At 38.5% G+C, this 19,818-nt stretch overlaps 1 protein-coding gene across 3 annotated transcripts in view; it reads right to left on the minus strand.

Annotated features, from left to right (window-relative positions):
* Positions 1-9,546, minus strand: part of LOC100011567 (guanine nucleotide-binding protein subunit alpha-14) — a 320,344-nt gene extending 310,798 nt beyond the window's left edge. For all 3 annotated transcript variants that reach the window (XM_001362344.4, XM_007499012.2, XM_007499013.2), the window contains exon 1: positions 7,935-9,546. In XM_001362344.4, the coding sequence (XP_001362381.1) occupies positions 7,935-8,058 (124 nt within the window). In that variant the 5' untranslated portion in view covers positions 8,059-9,546. The remainder of the gene's footprint in view (positions 1-7,934) is intronic.
* Between the last annotated feature and the right edge of the window lie 10,272 nt (positions 9,547-19,818).

Genomic DNA, 19,818 nt, shown 5'->3' on the forward strand with positions numbered 1-19,818 from the left:
CAAGTATTCTGTTTCTGCTATTTTTATTTATGTATGCCAATCATTTCCTCACCAGATTTATTTCTGTTCCCAATACCTGCCTCTGGTTTTTTCCCTTATGCCTCTCACTTCAGTCCTAACAGGAATAAACTGGCCAAACAGAGAGTATCAGAGAAATTCGATCTTTCCACTCAAACCTGGTTTTCTTAAAGCCTGCCAGTGATTGAGGAATGCTTCCAAATTATTTCACTTAAAAGTGATGGAGAAAAGTGTAGCCATTTGCAGAAATAAAATTCAAACCACTTATAAGATGACTCTCCCTACTCCATCAGCAATTTTCTTAAAAGTAATTCATTTGGCTTCTCTTGCTCTAATTTAAAAGTCTATTTTTTTCTTGTTTGTAAAACTAACTAACTTTTGTATTTTGGCATAGAAACAGAGAACTACAACAGAAGAAGGAAACTCTAGAATCCCAAACTATGAATCTAATGTATAATGTCTGAGTAGACGGGCATCCGGCTTCTACTTAATCACTATTACCAAAATATACATGTTTGTATATTTTGACAGCCCTACTAGAAGCAAATTTGTTTTCTGTTGTTAAACCCAAAATCTACCTGCCCCTGTATAATTTCCACCCATTAGTCCCTGTTATGCCCTTTGGAAGCCTAGCAGAACAAGTTTACTTCCTCTTCCCTTTAGTCCTTCTACATGGAAAAATGAAGTCATTGAAGGCAAAGATCATGACTCACTCCACCATTAAAGTCTTCAGTTTGTATCCTCAGGTCCTTTCATTCATTCTTTGGATGTTTTGGTTTAGTTTGTCAATATCCCATTTAAAACTTTCACCAAGAACTAAACATAAGTTTCCATTTGGGGGAAATAGAGGGAATGAATATATGAATATTAAATGAAAACTGGTTTCCTTTTATCTTCTCCAGAAGATACAATTCTTCTATCTCTTCCCACTTCAAACATCCCAATCACCTAAAAAGAGAAGTAACTTCCAAAACACTCAACACTGCAAAAAGATTATTTTCCCTGAGGCCAAGGCATGGGCAGAACGAGGATCTTAATATGATCATATTTTGGTAACTCAACCGCTGCTATTATCCAAATAAAAACAACACAATAGCATGCTACACTTCTTTAGTAAGCAATCTTTAGCTGACACTTGGAATTGTCTACTTGACTTTTTTAGGTTGTGTTTCAGTTTGCTGCTGCATCCTTTGCCAAAGAAGTGAGCTCAGTAGCAACAACAAAAAAAAAAAGAACTTGGGAAACACCAACATTCTATTCAATGACAATGGCACCTGGAATACATCATTGGCAAGAACTAAGTCCAGGGAGACAAGAGGAGTTAGGAGGATAAAGAGGCAAGGAAAGGGGATGCTATGTCCATAAGAACTTTGTTTCTCTTCCTCATTACTAGATTTAAAATGTTTTTCCTTTGCTAATGGATGAGAAAGGCTGTTCTACATTTCCTTTCACTTCTTATTCTTCCCACTTGAGAAAATGATTTCTAGCAATTATTCATTATAAATCCATTAGAACAAAACAATCTTTATTGCCTAGTTTCAATTATCATAAGTAAGCAACTCCTCTTGTAATTTTTTTAAACCCTTACCTTCTGTCTTGGTGTCAATACTGTGTATTGGCTCCAAGGCAGAAGAGTGGTAAGGGCTAGACAATGGGGGGTCAAGTGACTTGCCCAGGGTCACACAGCTGGGAAGTGTCTGAGGCCAGATTTGAACCCCAGGACCTCCCATCTCTGGGTCTGACTCTCAATCCACTGAGCCACTCAGCTGCCTCCCTTCTCTTATAACTATTTAAAGAATGTGGATGTATTTGTGGGAAAAGAACTAGCCTAAAGAGTCAGCTCGGGTTCTAGTTCCTATCTCTAAAACTAGTCAAATATATAACCTCCAGACAAGTTGCTCAATTTCTTCACCTTTAATATCACTGACAATTATGACCCTAAAGAAACTGGTCAATCTTAAGTAAACCTAATAATTTTTTAACACATGTTTCAGACTTATTAAAGCTGACGATTCAAGGCAATATAGTTTCTAGTCCAGATTTTTATCTGCACTGAATTACCAGAATGGTCATTTAGTGGTTGTCCCTGCCTCTTCCTCTATTATAAAAACAATATTCAGTCATTTTTTCAGTCATGTCTGATTCTTTGTGGTCCCATTTGGGATTTTCTTGACAAAAGTACTGCTGTTTTGCTAATTTACTTCCCCAGCTCATCTAACAGATGAAGAAACTGAGGCAAGCAAGGTTAAGTGACAGAATCACACAGTTAGTATCTGAGGTCAGATCTGAATTCACAAACACAAGTCTTCCAGACTCCAGACCCAGTACCCTATCTACTGTGCTACTTAAAAAGCAATAGTAAGAAGAAAATTAAGTTATTCTTCCTAATCTCTTTCCTGGAACATTTAAAAAGAAAACAAATTTTGATTTGAAAATTGATGTTTGCTTGATTATATGATTTTCTATAAAGGAGAGCTTTATTTGGGATGAAGTGATAGAGTTTAGAGATACTGTTATTTTTTAAAGAAAGAAAAGGAAAAAAAGAACATCATTGAATCATTTTTTAAAATTTACTCTTATTCTGAACTTAAACATCCCTTCCATGGGTATTTCTATATATAGAAGAAAAAGAAGAAGACAATTGTATGTGATACTGCAGATCTCTTATTACATACAGATTGTTTCTCTTTTAAGTATAAACAAATTTGATCTCAAGCAGGCAAAGCTGTCCTACTTGTCTGTGGTTCTTTCTGTCCTTTTTTCTTTTTCCTTCAATGACTCATGCTAAGAACACACAGAAGAAAGTATAAGGAAGACCAGAAGGGGACAGAACCAATCAGGGCAATGTTGGAATCTATATGATTAATTTGAAAGCATTATACATATTGGAGATGCATAGGGTCACATGCAGACCTCTTTTTCTGTTCTTTGCAGATACTGGCAACATTCATAACAATAAAAGGAAAATGTATTTCTAAAGTGTTTTTGAGTTCCTGTGGTAGTTCCAAATCTTCAATAATAGAGAATAAAGTTATGGACTGACCCCCAAAACTGCCAGATGACTATTCTGGTAAAAGTAAAATAAATCCATATACCGTTGGTAAATGGATAATAAAAGCCCATTTATTTGATAATAAGGAAGTCACTGCTAGATAGTGATATATTGGAGTCAGCTCAAACTTGACATTGCTAAATTGTTGGTATGAGCATTTTATACCTAGAAATTGACAAACTCTTTAAATCAGACTTTGGTTTGCTGCTTTGTTGATTGTTTAGAATTAAGTGGTAAAGAAAATGTTACTAAAGCAGATTAAACATAAAACTGTGTTGTGTATACATTTTTCCCCCTGAAGAACTGGTTGTTTAGCATTTGCTATCACTTGGGTGATAGCCCAAGTACAATTTCAATAGAAGAGTAAGAAAGTAAACTAAAGCAGAAGAAGGCATTAAGCACAGAACGCTTTCTCTAGAGCTCTGGTATTTAAGAAGAGGAAAGCAATGTCACAGAAGAATTTAAAAAAGGAGTTTTGATTAAGAGGGATTTTTCCTTTCAGGACTCCTCAATTCACAAGCTGGGTCATCTGTTCCAAGTGAAGGGTGAACGCAAAGGTGGGGAAATGAAACAACTACTGTGGGGAATGAGAGAAGAATCAACATGTCATCAGTGAGGTCAGACAACACAGATTCACAGTAGACAAAATCAGCAAGATTGTGACATGTTCCAGCCACAATAAGTAGCCTAAGAGAAGGATGTTCATATTAGCCTGAAGGAGGAATAGAGTAAAGTGTAATCCTTGTTTTCCTGTTTCCCTTTAGGTGCCTGGCCTTGGCAATAAGGGCTGAGAAAGGAGATGCCACTGGAAACACTGTAGAAAGTCAGTCAATGCCTTCTTTGTATGAATGGAATAATCTTCCTTTCCCAGGCTAGTGTATACAAAACCACTGTCAAAACTTATGGTTACATTTGTATAAATGAATCAATTAGAAAGATATTTTAACCACTGTAGTATTAAATTCAATTCCACTAGTGTCTCCCATCCCCCACCACCAGGTACCTATAAGCTATATATAGAAAGACAGAAAATGCAAGCAAGCTATTGGTTCTTTCACTTTTGTCTAACTCAACTCTGCCTCTGTCATGTCCTCCTTCAAATCTGCCCATCTCCTCCACCACTGTGCCTTCTGAAATGCATACTTCATAATTTACAAACTTCCTATCCTCTTATACCATTTCCTTTATTGCTTCTCCCAAATGTTGGCACTCACTGAGATGTGACTTAATCTTCATGAAGCCAAAATCCTGGACACATTTTCCAGTACTAACTAGACATTCATTCATGCCCTGGACTCCTCAATTGTAGCAGAGGAGTCATAATTCGCTTTGTTTCCCATTGGTATTGCTAGACTCTCCTTCTACCACCATCATTCAGCAACCTTTCCTCTTCTGAGGTTCATTCAATCCAAACTTATCTGACAGTCCAGATTCTGGTCTCCATTACCTACTGACAGGAAGAAAAATTTCTCTTCCCTCTCAATGATTTCAGTGTGTCTCAAAATCCATCCCAAATCCTGTTTGTGCTTACTGTTTAATAGAGCAAAAGAGCACATTAATAGAAATTATGATAAACTATATCTAATAAATGCATCATAGAGCTTTTACAAGAAGATTTCTACCTAAGGTTTACAGAATGGAAGGAAGTGTAATTGCCAAAGATAAGGAAAGGCTGCCAGAAGTCCAAGTTAAACTTTAAATTTGGATGGATAAGAATTCAAAAGGTAAGAAGCTATGAATGGAAGGCATTTCAGATACAAATTCATGAGATAGAAATAATGGGACATTTCTTGGAGAGAATAAGTAGACCAGTTTGGTTGAAACAGAGTACATATAGCAGAGGACTATGAGGTAAAGCTGGAATGAGGTTGGCATGAAACAACCAAGAATCTTGAATGATTTTCACTAGTAGATGAAACACAGAAGGTTTTAGAGGAGCGACATGATAAATTATGTATTTAAGGGTTCAGAGTCTGAAAGTGGGGTAAAAGGACTGGAAGGGAGATTCAGTGGAGGCAATAAAACCTGTTGCAATAGTCTCTACTAGACCAGGTAAGAAGAGACTATACCAAGATGGTGAGAATACAATGTAAAGTAGTCTCAGTAAAGTGGGAAAAATATTGCAGAAATTGATTGGTCTGAGTGACTGGGTGAGGAAAGTGAGGGAAAAATTTAAAACATCAAGTTTTCAAGCATGGGTCAATGAGAAAATGGTGGCACCACTTTCGGAAATTATCATCAGAAGGAGAAACAGGTCTGAGGAGAGAGATCTGGTTTGGATAATATTGGGGCTCAGGGGCTAGCTAGATAAAAATATCTTTTGTAAACAGTTGAAAATTAATTTCTAGATGCCTGAAGGGAAGTAAAAGCTGGAGAAATAGACATGGGAATCAACTCCACACAGGAGAGAATTGAAGCTGTGGGAATGAAAGAGATGGTCATAGAAGAGAAAGCATTCTGAAACATCTACTTTATGACAGTTAAGGAAAGATAGTGACAGGTTCCTTTAAAGAACATTTGGAGAGAAAAAAGTGGGGGGGAGAGAACTGGGGGTGTATTCTGTTCTGGAAGCCAGCAGAGAAGGTCAAAAGAAACAGATGCTAGAGATAGTTCAAGGAAAAAAAAATCAAAGATCATTGGATATGTTGATTAAGAAGTCATTATGGGTCCTTTGAGAAAGAAACCAGTCTGAATGGGAAAAATTGTTGATAGGAGAAGCCAGATTTTAATATTAACTAGATATTGGATAATGAGGAAAGAGGTGTGTTGGTTGTAAAAAACTTTTTCAAAAATTTTTGCAGTGAATGGAAATAAATGAGCTTGGAACATGGATGTTGTAAAAGGATCTAGTGCTGGCCTAAAATTGGGGAAACCTGAGAATTTTAGCAAAGCTTTTGGTAAAGTCTCCTCTACCCCTAGTATTCTTTGTTGAAAAGACATAAGGGAAATATCAAATAGATAAAAGAAAAATTAGGTGAATTAGCCTAACTCCCAAAAGTCATTTGGAAGTTCTGCAATTAGTCACAATAGGGACCTGCACTTGGTCTGCCAAGTCCATTTTATTAATTACTTGGATAACTGCTTATCAAATGTGTAATTTACACAAAGGTAGAAGGGATAGCTAATACAATGGATGAAGTCAGAATTCAAAACCATCTAGAACACCAGGCTGAATTAAATAATATAAAATTTAACCTGTAAAAATGCTCATCTTACCTTGAGTTAAAAAAAAATAAAAGAAAAAACTTTTACAAGATGGGGAGGCATAGCCAGACAGCATTTTGTCTAAAAATCAAGATCTGGTTAGGGAAGTTTAAAGGAAATAACTGGAATGTTTAATCCCCAAAAGAGAAGCAGCAGAAAACATGATAGTTGTACTATATATATATATATATATATATATATATAAATATATATATAAAATAGGAGCTAAATAAATGTTGGCTGAGCTGAATTTCTACTGGGCACCTTCAATATTATAGCTTAGAGGTGAAGACCATCAGATCTAGGATTTTAATCCTATAGAGAATTCAGATGGACAGAAACTCTCACATATTGGTTAAGAGCAGAGGGTCTAAACCTTTTTTGTGTCATGTACTACTTCTGTGGCAGTTGGAAGATACCTATGGATCCCTCATCAGACTCATGTTTTTAAATGCATAAAACATACAGAATTACTAAGATCAACTATACTGTCATACTTATTAAATTTTAAAGAAAATTTATCATCTGACCCTATTCTAGAGTTGATCTTAAGAATCTGTTCCAGAGAGTTTGATGTTTTGAGATACTAAGATTAAATAATGTGTCCAGGATCACATAGCTAGTGTGAGAAGTGGTAATAGCACCCAAGTGTAAATCTTACTCCAAGCCCTGAACTCTATATACAACTCTGCCACTAAAATAAAGCTGCATTAAAGTAAAACAGCATATAAATATATTAAAATTAAATGAAACATAGCCTTGTTTAACCACTCATAAGAAGAGTGGAAATACACAGCATAGGTGCTTAAGAAATTAGCAACCATACTTTGCTTAAGACAGAAACTGGACAAACCCTAAAATTATTCTTTAGTGCCCCCTCTTTTTCTCCTAAGAAATTATTCAAGATTCTGGTATAAAGTTTAGGTTTTTTTTTTTCTTAATTTTTAACACTATTGCCAAGTACTGCAAGTGGTTGGTTTTGCTAGCAGCAAAGTTCCAGAACTCTACATACATACAAAATGGAAACAACCCCAAAGGGTCTCTGAAATCAATGACACTCATAATATAGCTTCAAATGGGGGCTGGAAAAATGGCAACAGGGAACTGGATTGAGGGTTGGAAGGAAATCACATAGTGAGGAGGTGAGAATAAACTAGTCTCAGAGCAAAGAGAAAAGTGGAGGCAATGGCACTCTACACCCCCGGTTCCCCTTTACCCCCAACAAACAATCTTCAAGGAAAGGGCACCTCCACTGACCAGTCCAGGAGACTCAGCTAGGAAAATGGTAAAGAGGGGAGGGGAGAGTTTATTGCTTCAAGAAGATGACGAAAGTGAAAGGGAGAAAGCAGCGGATATTAACGTGGTTAAATCTCTGATTCAGGTTTTGTAAAAGGATGGGCTGTCATTGCTATATGGTCAAGGGGAAGTGTCATGAAAAGGGCTTTCATCTCCGAGGCTGCAAACTGTCTAACCAAACTCTACAGTAAGACTGGAGAAGGTACCAAATAAGAGATCAAGAAGCGCTTAGATCACTAGACTTAGTCCCACTGTGTGAATCTGGGCTTTTCACCAGCCCACCCTCAGAGTAGGAGTGGTCAGGGTCATGTTTCTGTGTACGTTATGGCACTTGGGACAAACTCGCGCCCTATAGCGCACTCACCCAACAGCAGCAGCTTGAGCTCCCTTCGCGCATCCTTCTTGTCCCGGCGCAGCTGCCGCTCAATTTCGGCACTGATGCGCTGCGACTCTTTCTCTTCCGCCGACAAGCAGCAGCAGCTGGCCATAGTTTCTCACTGCTCACCCAGTATGGGTTATCTAGGGCGTTGAACCAGACTTAGTAGCCACTCCTGATTCTCTCCCTCCAAAGTGGTTTCTCCTCCTCCGCTTTGCCAACTCCAAACTGATCGCGGGCAATCAAGGCAAGGCGAGAGAAGACAGGTCTCCTTTTCCTCTAAAAAACGTCCCAAGAATTAACCTGCAAGAAGGGACTTCTTTATAGTTGGTGATTCTCGGGGGATGAGAGGAATGAATGGTTCTTCTGAAGCACACGGACAAGCAAGATAAAGAGTTCTTTGAACTCCGGGGGGTGACTGTAGGCAGAACGCACCCTCTGCTCGGGTCCTGATCAGAGATAATAACCTAATTAGTTTTGTTTGGGGTTTTTCCCCTCAGAAGATTTGAGAAGGTTTAAATTGGCTTCCTTCAGTTCGATTGCGGCTTGTTTTATGCTTTGGGATAGGTGAACCTAGAGAGGGAGCCGCGCTTGAAAGAAGGCGGCGCGATTCACGAGCAAAGTTGGGGCGGATCTGCCCAGGGGCCCGGAGAGCACAGACCAGAGGCGGCGGTGGAGGAGGAGGAGGCAGCAGTTGAAAGAGGCCAGGAAAGGAAGCCTGGCCGGGAAGATTCAAGCCCCCAAAGCAGAAAGGGCCTCCACCCTTCCAGCAAGCAAAGTCTAAAAGAAAGGTTTCTGGTTCCTGCTGTTCGGGGCTGAGGAGGAGGCGGAGCGTCCACGAACACTCCGCCGCAGCTTGTCTTCGAGCTGAGCACCCCCAACAAATGGCGTCTGTTGGCTACAGTGTGGGTCCTGGTGGGGCCGACTGGGCTGGGGAGAGGGAGGCGGGGTAGCGTCCGCGCCTAAACTTCAGCACCTGCGCTGCTTCTAGCTAGCTCTTCTCTGCTGCACTTGGGGGAGTGGCGGCAAAGCTCGGAGTGCTGGCGCTCCCTTCCCCAGCCAAATCTGGATTCTGATAGGTAAGGGTGTTTCCCCAACAACTGAGGAGAAGTTCCTGCCTCCACTTGGAGAAGAGGCACCTCAGAAGTTTTCTTTAATTCTTCTGCCAATGTGATTGCTCTCTGAACCCCCAAATAACTTGTGCAGATAATCAGAGGTTCTCCTCTAGTTATATAGAGTTGCTTCTGCTGGGCTCGATCGTAGTTAAGTGAAGACCCGTGTAAATATCATCTTGGGATCCTTCCCACACCCACCGGATTTGGGAAAGGGGGGTTGGAGAAAAGAGGAAATGGAAACTGATGGATAGTTTGCATATTTTAGCTTAGGGGGAAAAAAAAAACTTCGCCTAGAAGTTATACCATCTGAGCAACACCTGATGTTTCCCTAATTCAAAGCATTTGCTTGGCACATAATCCATTAAAGGTCTGTGTACATAAGTTATTTTATACGAAGATGAGATATAAAGTTTTGTTTTCATGTACTGTGAATATTTGTGGATATAAGTGTATGCGTGTATATCTATATATGAGTATACATGTATACTGAACATCAAATATATTGATGGGTATAAATGTATGTGTCTGCCTTCTTAACCTAGTAAATCAAATAGGAAATTCAATGTGTTGTAGATGGTTTGCCTGGAAGGCTGGAAAAACTTGGGTTCAAGTTTTGCCTCGGACACATACACTCTTAACCAAAGGTTGGCTCAATTAAGCTTTCCGTGCCCCTAGGCAACTGCTAAAGCACTAAATTACTGATGAGCCACTTATCTGCTGGGAAGGTGAGGTTTCCCCACCAGGAAACACCTAAAATAATAAAAATCTGGGGCCAAGAGCAAATTTAAAAAGTCTTCAAAAGGCAGGAGGCAGTTTTTTTGTTTTGTTTTGTTGTTTTTTGCCTTGCTCCAGTCTGAGGCACCAAGACCAGGTACAAGGCGAGGGTAGAGGGATGAGAAGAAAAAAAATTGGAGATTGATGTCTTTAGTAACTATAAATTTTCTATTACTTCTGGTCTTCGAGTCAACGTTTACACTGTAAACATTTTATAGCAGTAGACAATTAGCTTGTGGTGCCTAATTAAGAGCAGGCAAATGTAAGTTTAGAAGGAGAACCATATCTTTTAATCATTGATAATTGGGCAGCATGTTCAATGAAATGAGTTGCGTGTCTTTTTTTATAGAGCATAAAGAACTTGGCAAGGTGGAGCTATTTTGCTGCAGGGTTATACTGTTTATTTTACAGTCCAAAGAATGTAAACTAGTCATGCATTAAAAACTTATTATGTGCATGCATTCTTAAACATTTGTGGCTTCCCCCTCCTCCCCCTTTTACTATAACCGAAAGAGGCTGATGCTAACAGTGACCCCTACAGGAAACTTTAATCAAGTTTTCAGTCTGTTAGAATGTTAGTATGTGGTAACCACACGTTTTCATTTTTTACAACCTCATTTTGCATTTGTGGTATGGACTTTTAGAACTGCCAAATTATAGTTGCTTTACATTCAGTAGAATTAAAAAACAAATTCCCAAGGGGGGAGGGGGGGACTTGACTTGAATTTGTTTGCTCAGAAAACATTTAAAGGTTTTTAGCCTTCAGCCATCTATGGTATCTGCTGCCAAAAATGTAGAGGGAAAATATCCAAGACAGGTGGTAAGATTTCAATTAACTTTACCAAGCATTTATTATTTCAAAGGCGTGTAGATAGATAAATCTGTGGAAAGAGCACTAGCCTGGGGAATCGGGATACTAGGGTTATCTATTGCCTCTCTAGAACTAACTAGCAAGATAAATAACCTGTCAGTCAGTAAATATTTATTAAGTACCTACTATGCACCAAGCACTGCACTAGGGATACAAATATAAAAAAGACAGTTCCAGCCTTTGGGAGCTTACAATCTAAAGGGGAGAACAACACACAAAATGAAACAAGAAAGCGGGTGCAGATGGGAAAAGTACTTGAGGAAGGGTACTATGCCAAGCACCAGGTTAGAAAAGTCAGAGAGGTCCCCAAAGAAGCCATAGGCAATCAAGAAATGAAAAGATGTGCTGATTTGTATTCCCTCCTTAAATGGGAGTTTTGGAGTTCATGGATCCACCCTACAATCCAAGTCAGCTTTATAACCCATGGGCAAGTCACTAAATTCTTCACCTTTAATGTGATCAATCTGAATTAAGTTCAGGATTCTTAACCTGGGGTGGGAGAACATTTTAAGTGAACAGTGAAATACAGTTTAAAACTGTATTTCAGTGTAATAGGTTTTGGTTTTTGCATACTAAATATTTTAACTTTACTCAATTAAAAACTATATTCTGAGAAGTGGTCCACCCATAGACTTCATCAGAGTGCCAAAGTGGTCCGTGATACAAAAAAAGCTTAAGAATATGTCCTAAGAGATGAATAATATGGAAGGATGTTTTGAGTGAGAATACATGTATAACCCAGTGGAATTGCTTATCAACTCCAGGAGGGAGGATGGAAGAGGGGAGGGAGACAACATGAATCATGTGGAAAACTTATGTGTAAATGTGTTATTGGAATAAAATAAAGATGAAAAAAGTACCAAAGAGACTATGTCCTGCTATTTTGATGTATTATAAGTAAAGCATGGAATAGAAATGATAGGGAGCATCAAATCAAACTAAGCTATATGCCAGCTTGGTGGTACAGTGAATAGATTATTGGGTTTGGAGTCAGGAAGATCTGAATTCAAGTTCCATCTCAGACACTAACTACAGGACTTTGGCCCAGTCACCTAGCTTGTGTTTACCTATTAAGAGCACCTACAACCCAGGGTTGTTATGAGGCTCAAATGAGATAATATTTATAAATCACTTGGCATACCGTCAGACACACAGCAAGTGCTATATGTAAAGGCTAGTTATTACCTATTATATATCTAGAAAAACCAGTAACTTCTGGACTATCCCACTGCAGATATTTTAGTAGAATCTATCAAATCATCCTCAAAAGTCCACCATTTGGATACTGGAGTTAGTTAACCTTCAATGAAACATACAGCTGAGGACCTCACTTATTGCTTTATTGGGAAAATTAAGATCTTTATCTTCATTCTTTGCCATTATCCCCTGCTCTTATAATGAAGTAACTTTTCTCTTTATCAATGCCCAATTCCTCTATATGTGTCCCTGATTCTAACCTCTTCTCTCTTCTCAAACATCGTTCTCTCTGTCTCTCTGTCTCTCTGTCTCTGTCTCTGTCTCTCTCTCTGTCTCTCTCTCTCTCTCCCACTCCCTCTCCCTCCCAACCCTCAAGGTGTCCAAACCTCTCTCAACCTCTTATGATTCTGTATATCTTCTCCCTTTCTATACCAAACTCATATAAAAAAGCTGCCTCTAATTATACATTCAACCTTTGCCATCTGGCTTCCCATGTCATCACTCATTTTAAACTGCTCTTTCCAGAGTCAACAGTGTTTTCATAACTGCTGAATCCAATAGCATTTTCTCAGTCCTCACTCTTTGACTTAGTTGCATTTGCAATTTCTTGTCACTTAACCTCTCAATGTCTAGGCAATTCTCTAAGCCTAGAAATTGCAGAGAAGGTGCCAGCCTGCATGGGAGGAGAGGGAGAACATGCATTTGTTGTCTACTATGTGCCAGGCACTATACTAAGCACTTTCTAGATATTGTCTCATTTCCCCCCCTTAACTGGGAATTACTTATACCAGTGAAATCACAGGACCAGTACCTTTCCCTTCTGTGATAAAAAAACACACATTAAGAATTTTAAGTAATCAACTCTCAAACTGGGACAAGAAATCTGTTTTTATGATGGGAATTTCCTAAATAAGTATTTTTCCATTTACTGATAATTATATCCCAAAAGTTCATTTTTAAGTCAGTTTAGAAACTCTAAATGCACTTTCCTATAAAACATTGCATAAATAAATGATAGTTAGGTCCCTAGATAAATCCACAAATGCCTACTTAACCCCTTAATGTATTTGAAACCTAAGTCCTATGATAAACAGTCACATAATGTGAGAATTTGAGTGTATCTTATACATTATCTGAGAATAAAAGAGATGCCCTAGTTGAAGGATTCCTTAATCTTTGGTTATCTGGTAAGATCTGTGGATCCCTACTCAGAACAATATTTGTAAATGCAAAGAATACAATACATAGAATTATACAACAAATCATATAGGTACACAGTTATTTTAAAAAAATGAAACCCTTAGACTACAAACTCCAACTTAATACATTCCTATCCTAGATCACAACTTTAAATTATTTTTTGTCTTTGGTTTCCTCCTATCTTACTTTCCACATTCCTTTTCCCATTGTTATTGTTACTCTTCCTTGGGACCCAAGTCTCATATTTCCCTAAAACACCCCACTTGAGCCCTCAGATAAATTGAATTCTAGTGCTTAGTTAGACTTTAGAGATCATCAAATCCATCCTTCTAATTTCACAGAAAGGAAACTGAGACCTAGAGAGAAGACATGATTTCCTCAAGGTCACACAGTGAGTACATGTCAAACCCAGGACTAGAGAATCTAGCTTTTGTTGGTGGGAACATACAAGCTAAGCAGTGAAGGAAAGCTAGGAATTCTTAGGGGTAAAGATGAGACAATTCTACTACTCTTTCAAAGGACTATATACCCTCAAACTGTCTACTCCTCTTCCCTCAATGAAAATTCCCATTCTCCCAATTTAGGATATTTTGATTTGTATGCTTGAACTAGTTTACACTCAAGAGTGAATGGCTGATTCACTGAGATCTGATTCACCACAGTGATGGCAAATCTTTTAATGACTATGTGCCCTGTGTAAGGGTAAAATTAGGGGTTATTGACTGAATATATTTTACTAGTGGTCACCAGGGACTAATTCAATCCCAATAAATTACTCAAATCAGTTTGGGATTTTTATGGTGGTTTTAATTACAATAGAAGGAAGAAATTAAGAAGAAGAGAGAGAGGAAAGGGAAATTGTACTGCTCTGGCAAGCCAGATAGGAGTTGGAGGTCAAGGAAAGGAGGAATCAGTCACCTCACCAAGGACACTCAGGGAAGACACCACACCTACCCCATGCTACAGAGCTTCTTCCAGTCACCTCTCCAGCAAGCCACAAACTCCAAACAGCCAAGAAGGCAAGCACCCTGCCACCAGCTCCCAACATGCAAAAGCTCAAAGTCTCCAAGACAGCCAGCCCGAGAGCCAGAGTGTGCTTGAGAGAGAGGCCAGAGAGAGGAAGTGATGCAAAATATATAGACAGTTCTTTATATCACTTCCTGTGTCTCACATGTACCTATGGTAGCTTAAGCTTGACTTAGGATAGCCCAAGGGGTCTGTCAGTTGTTTCTTATTTGTCACTTGCTAGCATATGTCGGTCATAGATCATCCTCCTTAACACTTAATCCTTAAATAGGGGTGTATACATTCCTGGTTGCTAGGATTTTAAAGACTGATCAGGGTGGAGAAAATCTAAAATTCACACCTGCCCTGCCCCCCCAGGCTGTATACTGTGACCCCAAGCCTTCTAGAGATTGAGTGCCATGTCACCTCACACACACTACTGCCTTACCCTAGACAGGGAAGGGAAAAAGGGAGGAGAATGGCCTAAGTACTTTGCTCAGGAGAGGAAGTAAGAGCTTCCATTGGGCTGCAGAGAAGAGAGGCAAGGAGGTAGAGTGGAGAGGGGGAAGGAAGCAGCTCTGCCAGAGTAGTTCTACCTTTCTAATAACTAACTTGGGTGGGCAAAGGTGGCACATGTGCCCACAGAGAGGTCTCTGTGTGCCATCATTGGCATATGTGCCATAGATTTGCCATCACAGATTTATAGCATTGGAAATATTGTTAACCCTACCAGAGGCATTCACATTTTTTGCAAGAATGCTTGTTAAATCAAATAGGCAGCAGAATGTCAAGTGTAGCTTTAAGTCGCTATCCATTTTGTATTTTCTTAACCATTTAGTTTCACCAAAAACTTTACAGCTTGATATCAATTCAAATATTCTCCTAGATTGGAGATTTTTTTGGGTTCCCTGATAATTTTAGATTTGAGGCCACATAGTCCAAAACTTGTAGATTAATACCATTTAGAATAACACCTGGGGACCTAAAGATCTGGTTTTCTATCAACCCCTTAAAAAACAGAATTGATCCTTAAGTATGTCAGTTTACATAATGGTGCTTCACCTAATGATGTTATTACAAAGTAAACTGTGACTGAAAGTTTGCCTTGAGTTTGTGAAAAACCCTTTCAATATCATAGAATCACTAGATAGTTGTGTCAAAAGAGATCTTGGTCACCATAAAATTTGACCCACACCTTTAAAAAAATTTAATAAGCAACTACTACATGTTGGACATTGTGTTAAATACCATACATATATCTCATTTTATCCTTAAAACAACCTTGGGAGATAGATGCTATTATTGTCCCCATTTGAGAGATGAAGAATCCAGGACTGAAGAAGAATGAGTGACTTGTCCAGAATTATACAGCTATTAAGTATCAAAGGCTCAATCTACTGTACCACTTATCTACCCATAGGTACAAGAAAAAGAATCCTTTCTCTTTCAAACTAGACAAGTCATTCATTATTCAATCTTCTCTTAAAGAATCTTATTGAAGAAGTACCCTCTCTCAAAATGCCTTTTCTACTTTTGGACCATTCTAATTACTAGGGTTTTATCTTGACATAAAACTTTAGTTTTTCTTTTTATAACACCCACCCTTTCATTCCTCATTCTTCTCTCTGCAGGTGCACTGAGTCTAAACCTTCTTCTATAAGAAAGCCATTCAGAGGTTAAAGACAGTTCTGCCCTTCTCTATTGCTATCCATCTTTAATTCCTTCAATTAACCTTCACATGTTATGATTCAAATGGCCATCACCACTCTGGTTGTCCTTCTCTGGATTCTCACCTGCTTATCAATGTTCTTCCTAAGATGAGATGCCCAGAATTGACCACTGTACTCCATATTTGGTATGACTAAGGCAAAGTACTATAGACATATCAAATCCTTTTTTCTGAATACTATACCTCTCTTAAAGTAGGCTTAAATATCATAGTGATGGCATATTAAGTTTAGCCATACTTTATACCTGAAACTGATATATTGTTGCCAAAGGCAAAAATGATATAAGAAGCAGCTTTTGTAATTTAGTTATCATATACTACCTGCTATGTGAGATTTATAGGGTACTAATACAAAATAAAACTTTTTAAAAAGCAATGCATGGCTAAATGGGATGTGTATAAACTGCTTGAAGTACATGTTAATACAGAACACTAGGAGGGGAAAAAATCTATTCCAGCCCCTGTGGAATTTGTCTGATCAGGGCCATTCTTCCTGACTGACTGTACAAGGTCATCTGAGAGATGAGAAGTTTTAAAAAATATTTTATCCCTCTCCCATTATATGTGAAAAGAATTTTTAATATTCATTTTTTAAAATTTTGAGTTCCAAGTTCTCTTTCTCCTCACCATCCCTCTCCTACCTCCTCCTCGAGACAGTAAGCAATCTGATACAGATTTTACATGTGCAATCAGTTAAACCATTTTCCCATGTAAGTCATTTAGTGTAAGAGATCTTAAACCAAAAAAAAAAGGAAGAATAAGAAGAAAATGAAATATACTATGTTTTGGTTGCATTCAGACTCCTTTAGTTCTTTTTCTGGAGGTAGATAGCATTTTTCATCATAAGTCTTTTGGAATTCTGTATTACTAAGAATAACTAAGTCATTCAGAGTTGATCATCAAACAATATGGTTGTTGTTGTGTATTATATTCTTCTGGTTCTGCCTACATCACTTTGCAATGGTTCAAGTAAATCTTTGCAGGTTTTTCTCAAGTTATCTTATTCCTCATTTCTTATACCACAATAGTATTCCTTTATAATCATATACCATAACTTGTTTAGCCATTCCCCAATTGATGAACATCCCCTCATAATTATTTGCTACCCACCATAAGAGCTGCCATAAATATTTGTATACCAAAAGATCATTTTCCTTTTTTAAATCTCTTTGGGATATATACTAGTAGAGCTATTGCTGGTCATAGGGTATGCACCGTTTTAGAACTCTTTGGATATAGTTCCAGATTAATCTTGAGAGTTTTTGGATTAGATCACAGTCTCATCAACAGTGCATTAGTGCTGAGAGGTGGAGTCAAGATGGTGGTGTAGAGGCAGCAAAAGTTCAGACCTCTGAATACCCTTTCTTACCAATTACAAGCTAAATGCTTCTAGGGGACTGAAAATCAAACCCCAAAACAAGACAGAGTCAAGGAACCCTCCTGCTAGACTCAGTTCAAAAGGTACAACCCCGAAAAACCTGAATTCGAGAACACTTGGGTTTTAGGGGAAGGAAGAAGGAAGGTTCTAGGACCCCTATCCCCCACCTAGAGCAATAAGACTCCAGTGTCAGCAGGAATTTCTGGGTGGGTAAAGGTGCTGGTCTGGAGGGTGTACTTTGAGGGCAGAGATGTGCCAGGCTCAGAGCATCGAACACAGGTGCTGGGGAAGGAGCTGGAGAAGGAGTGCAGAGCGGCAGAGACCCTCCATATTGCTCCAGCCTTCCAGGAGGTTTGGCCTCAGAGCACATCCAGCCCAACCCAGCTAAACTTAATCCCATCAAAAGCCTCCAGAGGACTGGAAAGTTCAAGCTCCAACACCCTTCCCCCACAGACTGCAACAAGAGGTTTGCTGACAAAGCTCCAAGAGGGGAGACTGACAGAAAACCCCAAAACTAACAAAATGAGAGGAGCAAGAGCACAGACAACAGCAGGGAATAAAGAAGGGGTAAATATGAGCAAACAACAAAAAAAGAAAAAAGAAATTACAATCAACTGCTTCTATACAGGTAATGAACAAAGAATAAATGGAACAGAGGAGGAGAGATCATCAAGCATTAAAACAGAAATCCCAGAGAATTGGATACAGGCTTTGGAAGAACTCAAGATGCAATTCAAAACACAATTAAGAGAGGCTAAAGGGGGCAGCTGGGTGGCTCAGTGGATTGAGAGCCAGTCCTACAGAAAGGTGGTCTTAGGTTCAAATCTGGTCTCAAACACTTCCCAGCTGTGTGACCCTGGGCAAGTCACTTGAGCCCCATTGCCTAGCCCTTACCACTCTTCTGCCTCGAAGCCCATACACAGTATTGCCTCCCAGATGGAAGGTAAGGGTTTTTTTTTAAGGTTTTTTTTTAAAGAGAGGCTGAAGATAATTGGGAAAAGAAATTAAAAACTAAGAAAAGTTATCTGGAAACCGAAAATAGTATCTTGAAAGCCAAAATCAACCAGCTTAAAAATAAGGCAAAGGAGATGAAAGATGAGGCAAAGAAGATGAAAAATGAGGAAAAGAAGATGAGAGATGAGGTAAAGAGAATGAAAGATGACCCCCAAAGAAAATCAGACCAGAATGAGAAGGATGACCAAAAAGCCAGGGATGAAATCCAGTCTTTAAGAACCAGAATACAACTAGAATTAAGTGACCTCACAAGGCACCAGGACACTATAAAACAAAACCAAAAGAAAGAAAAAATTGAGGAAAATATGAAGCATCTTACTCAAAACCAAAAACAAAACAGAAGATTTAGAAAATTGTTCCAGGAGAGACAACTTAAGAATCATTGGTCAACCAGAAGACCATGACAAAAGAAAAAGCCTGGATGTCATTCTATAGGAAATTATCCAAGAAATCTGCCCCAAGAATATTCTAGAACAAGAGGGAAAAGTGGAGATTGAAAGAATCCACAGATCACCTCCTGTACTTAATCTCCAACTGACAACACCCAGGAATGTTATAGCCAAATTCAAGAACTATCAGACCAAAGGAAAAAATATTATAAGCTGCCAAGAAGTCATTCAGATACCAGATATTCAGATACGTTCAGATACAGTGAGGATAACACAGGATCTGGCTGCATCTATACTATATATAGTCCTATATATAGGTTCTATATATAGGACAGAAAGGCATGGGATATGATATTCTGGAAAGCAAGGGAACTAGGTCTACAATCAAGAATCAACTACCCAGCAAAACTGACTATATTCTTACAGGGGAAAGTATGGTCATTCAAAAACAAAATAGAAGAATTCCAAGCATTTGTAAAGAAAAGACTACAAAACTACAAAACACTTTCCACACAATTAAAACTAGATCTGAACAATTGGAAATACATAAAGTAAGGTTTAAGTAGGGCAGAGTAATTTTAAAGTTCACATATTCCATGCCTTTCAGTCCTTCAGTGTAGATGCAACCACATCCTGTGTTATCCTCACTGTAGTTCCATAGTATCTGAATGACTTCTTCTTAGCAGCTTGTAATATTTTTTCTTTGGTCTGAGTTCTTGAATTTGGCTATAACATTCCTGGGTGTTGTCAGTTGGAGATTAAGTACAGGAGGTGATCTGTGGATTCTTTCAATCTCCACTTTTCCCTCTTGTTCTAGAATGTTGGGGCAGTTTTCTTGGATAATTTCCTGGAGGATGATGTCCAGGATTTTTCTTTTGCATGGTCTTCTGGTTGACCAATGATTCTTAAATTGTCTCTCCTGGAACAATTTTCTAAATCTTCTGTTTTGTGAATGAGGCATTTCATATTTTACTCAATTTTTCATTCTTTTGATTTTGTCTTATAGTTTCCCGCTTCTTTGTGAAGTTGCTTGCTTCTAATTGTTGTATTCTGGTTTTGAAAGACTGAATTTCATCCCTGGCTTTTTGCTCATCTTTCTCCTTCTGGTCTGATTTTATTTTGAGGTCCTTTTTCATCTTCTTTGCCTCATCTTTCATTCTCTTTGACTCATCTTTCATCTTCTTTACCTCATTTTCAAGA

The sequence above is a fragment of the Monodelphis domestica genome, chromosome 7 (genome assembly GCF_027887165.1).
Source record: "Monodelphis domestica isolate mMonDom1 chromosome 7, mMonDom1.pri, whole genome shotgun sequence".
NCBI classification, from domain to species: Eukaryota; Metazoa; Chordata; class Mammalia; order Didelphimorphia; family Didelphidae; genus Monodelphis; species Monodelphis domestica.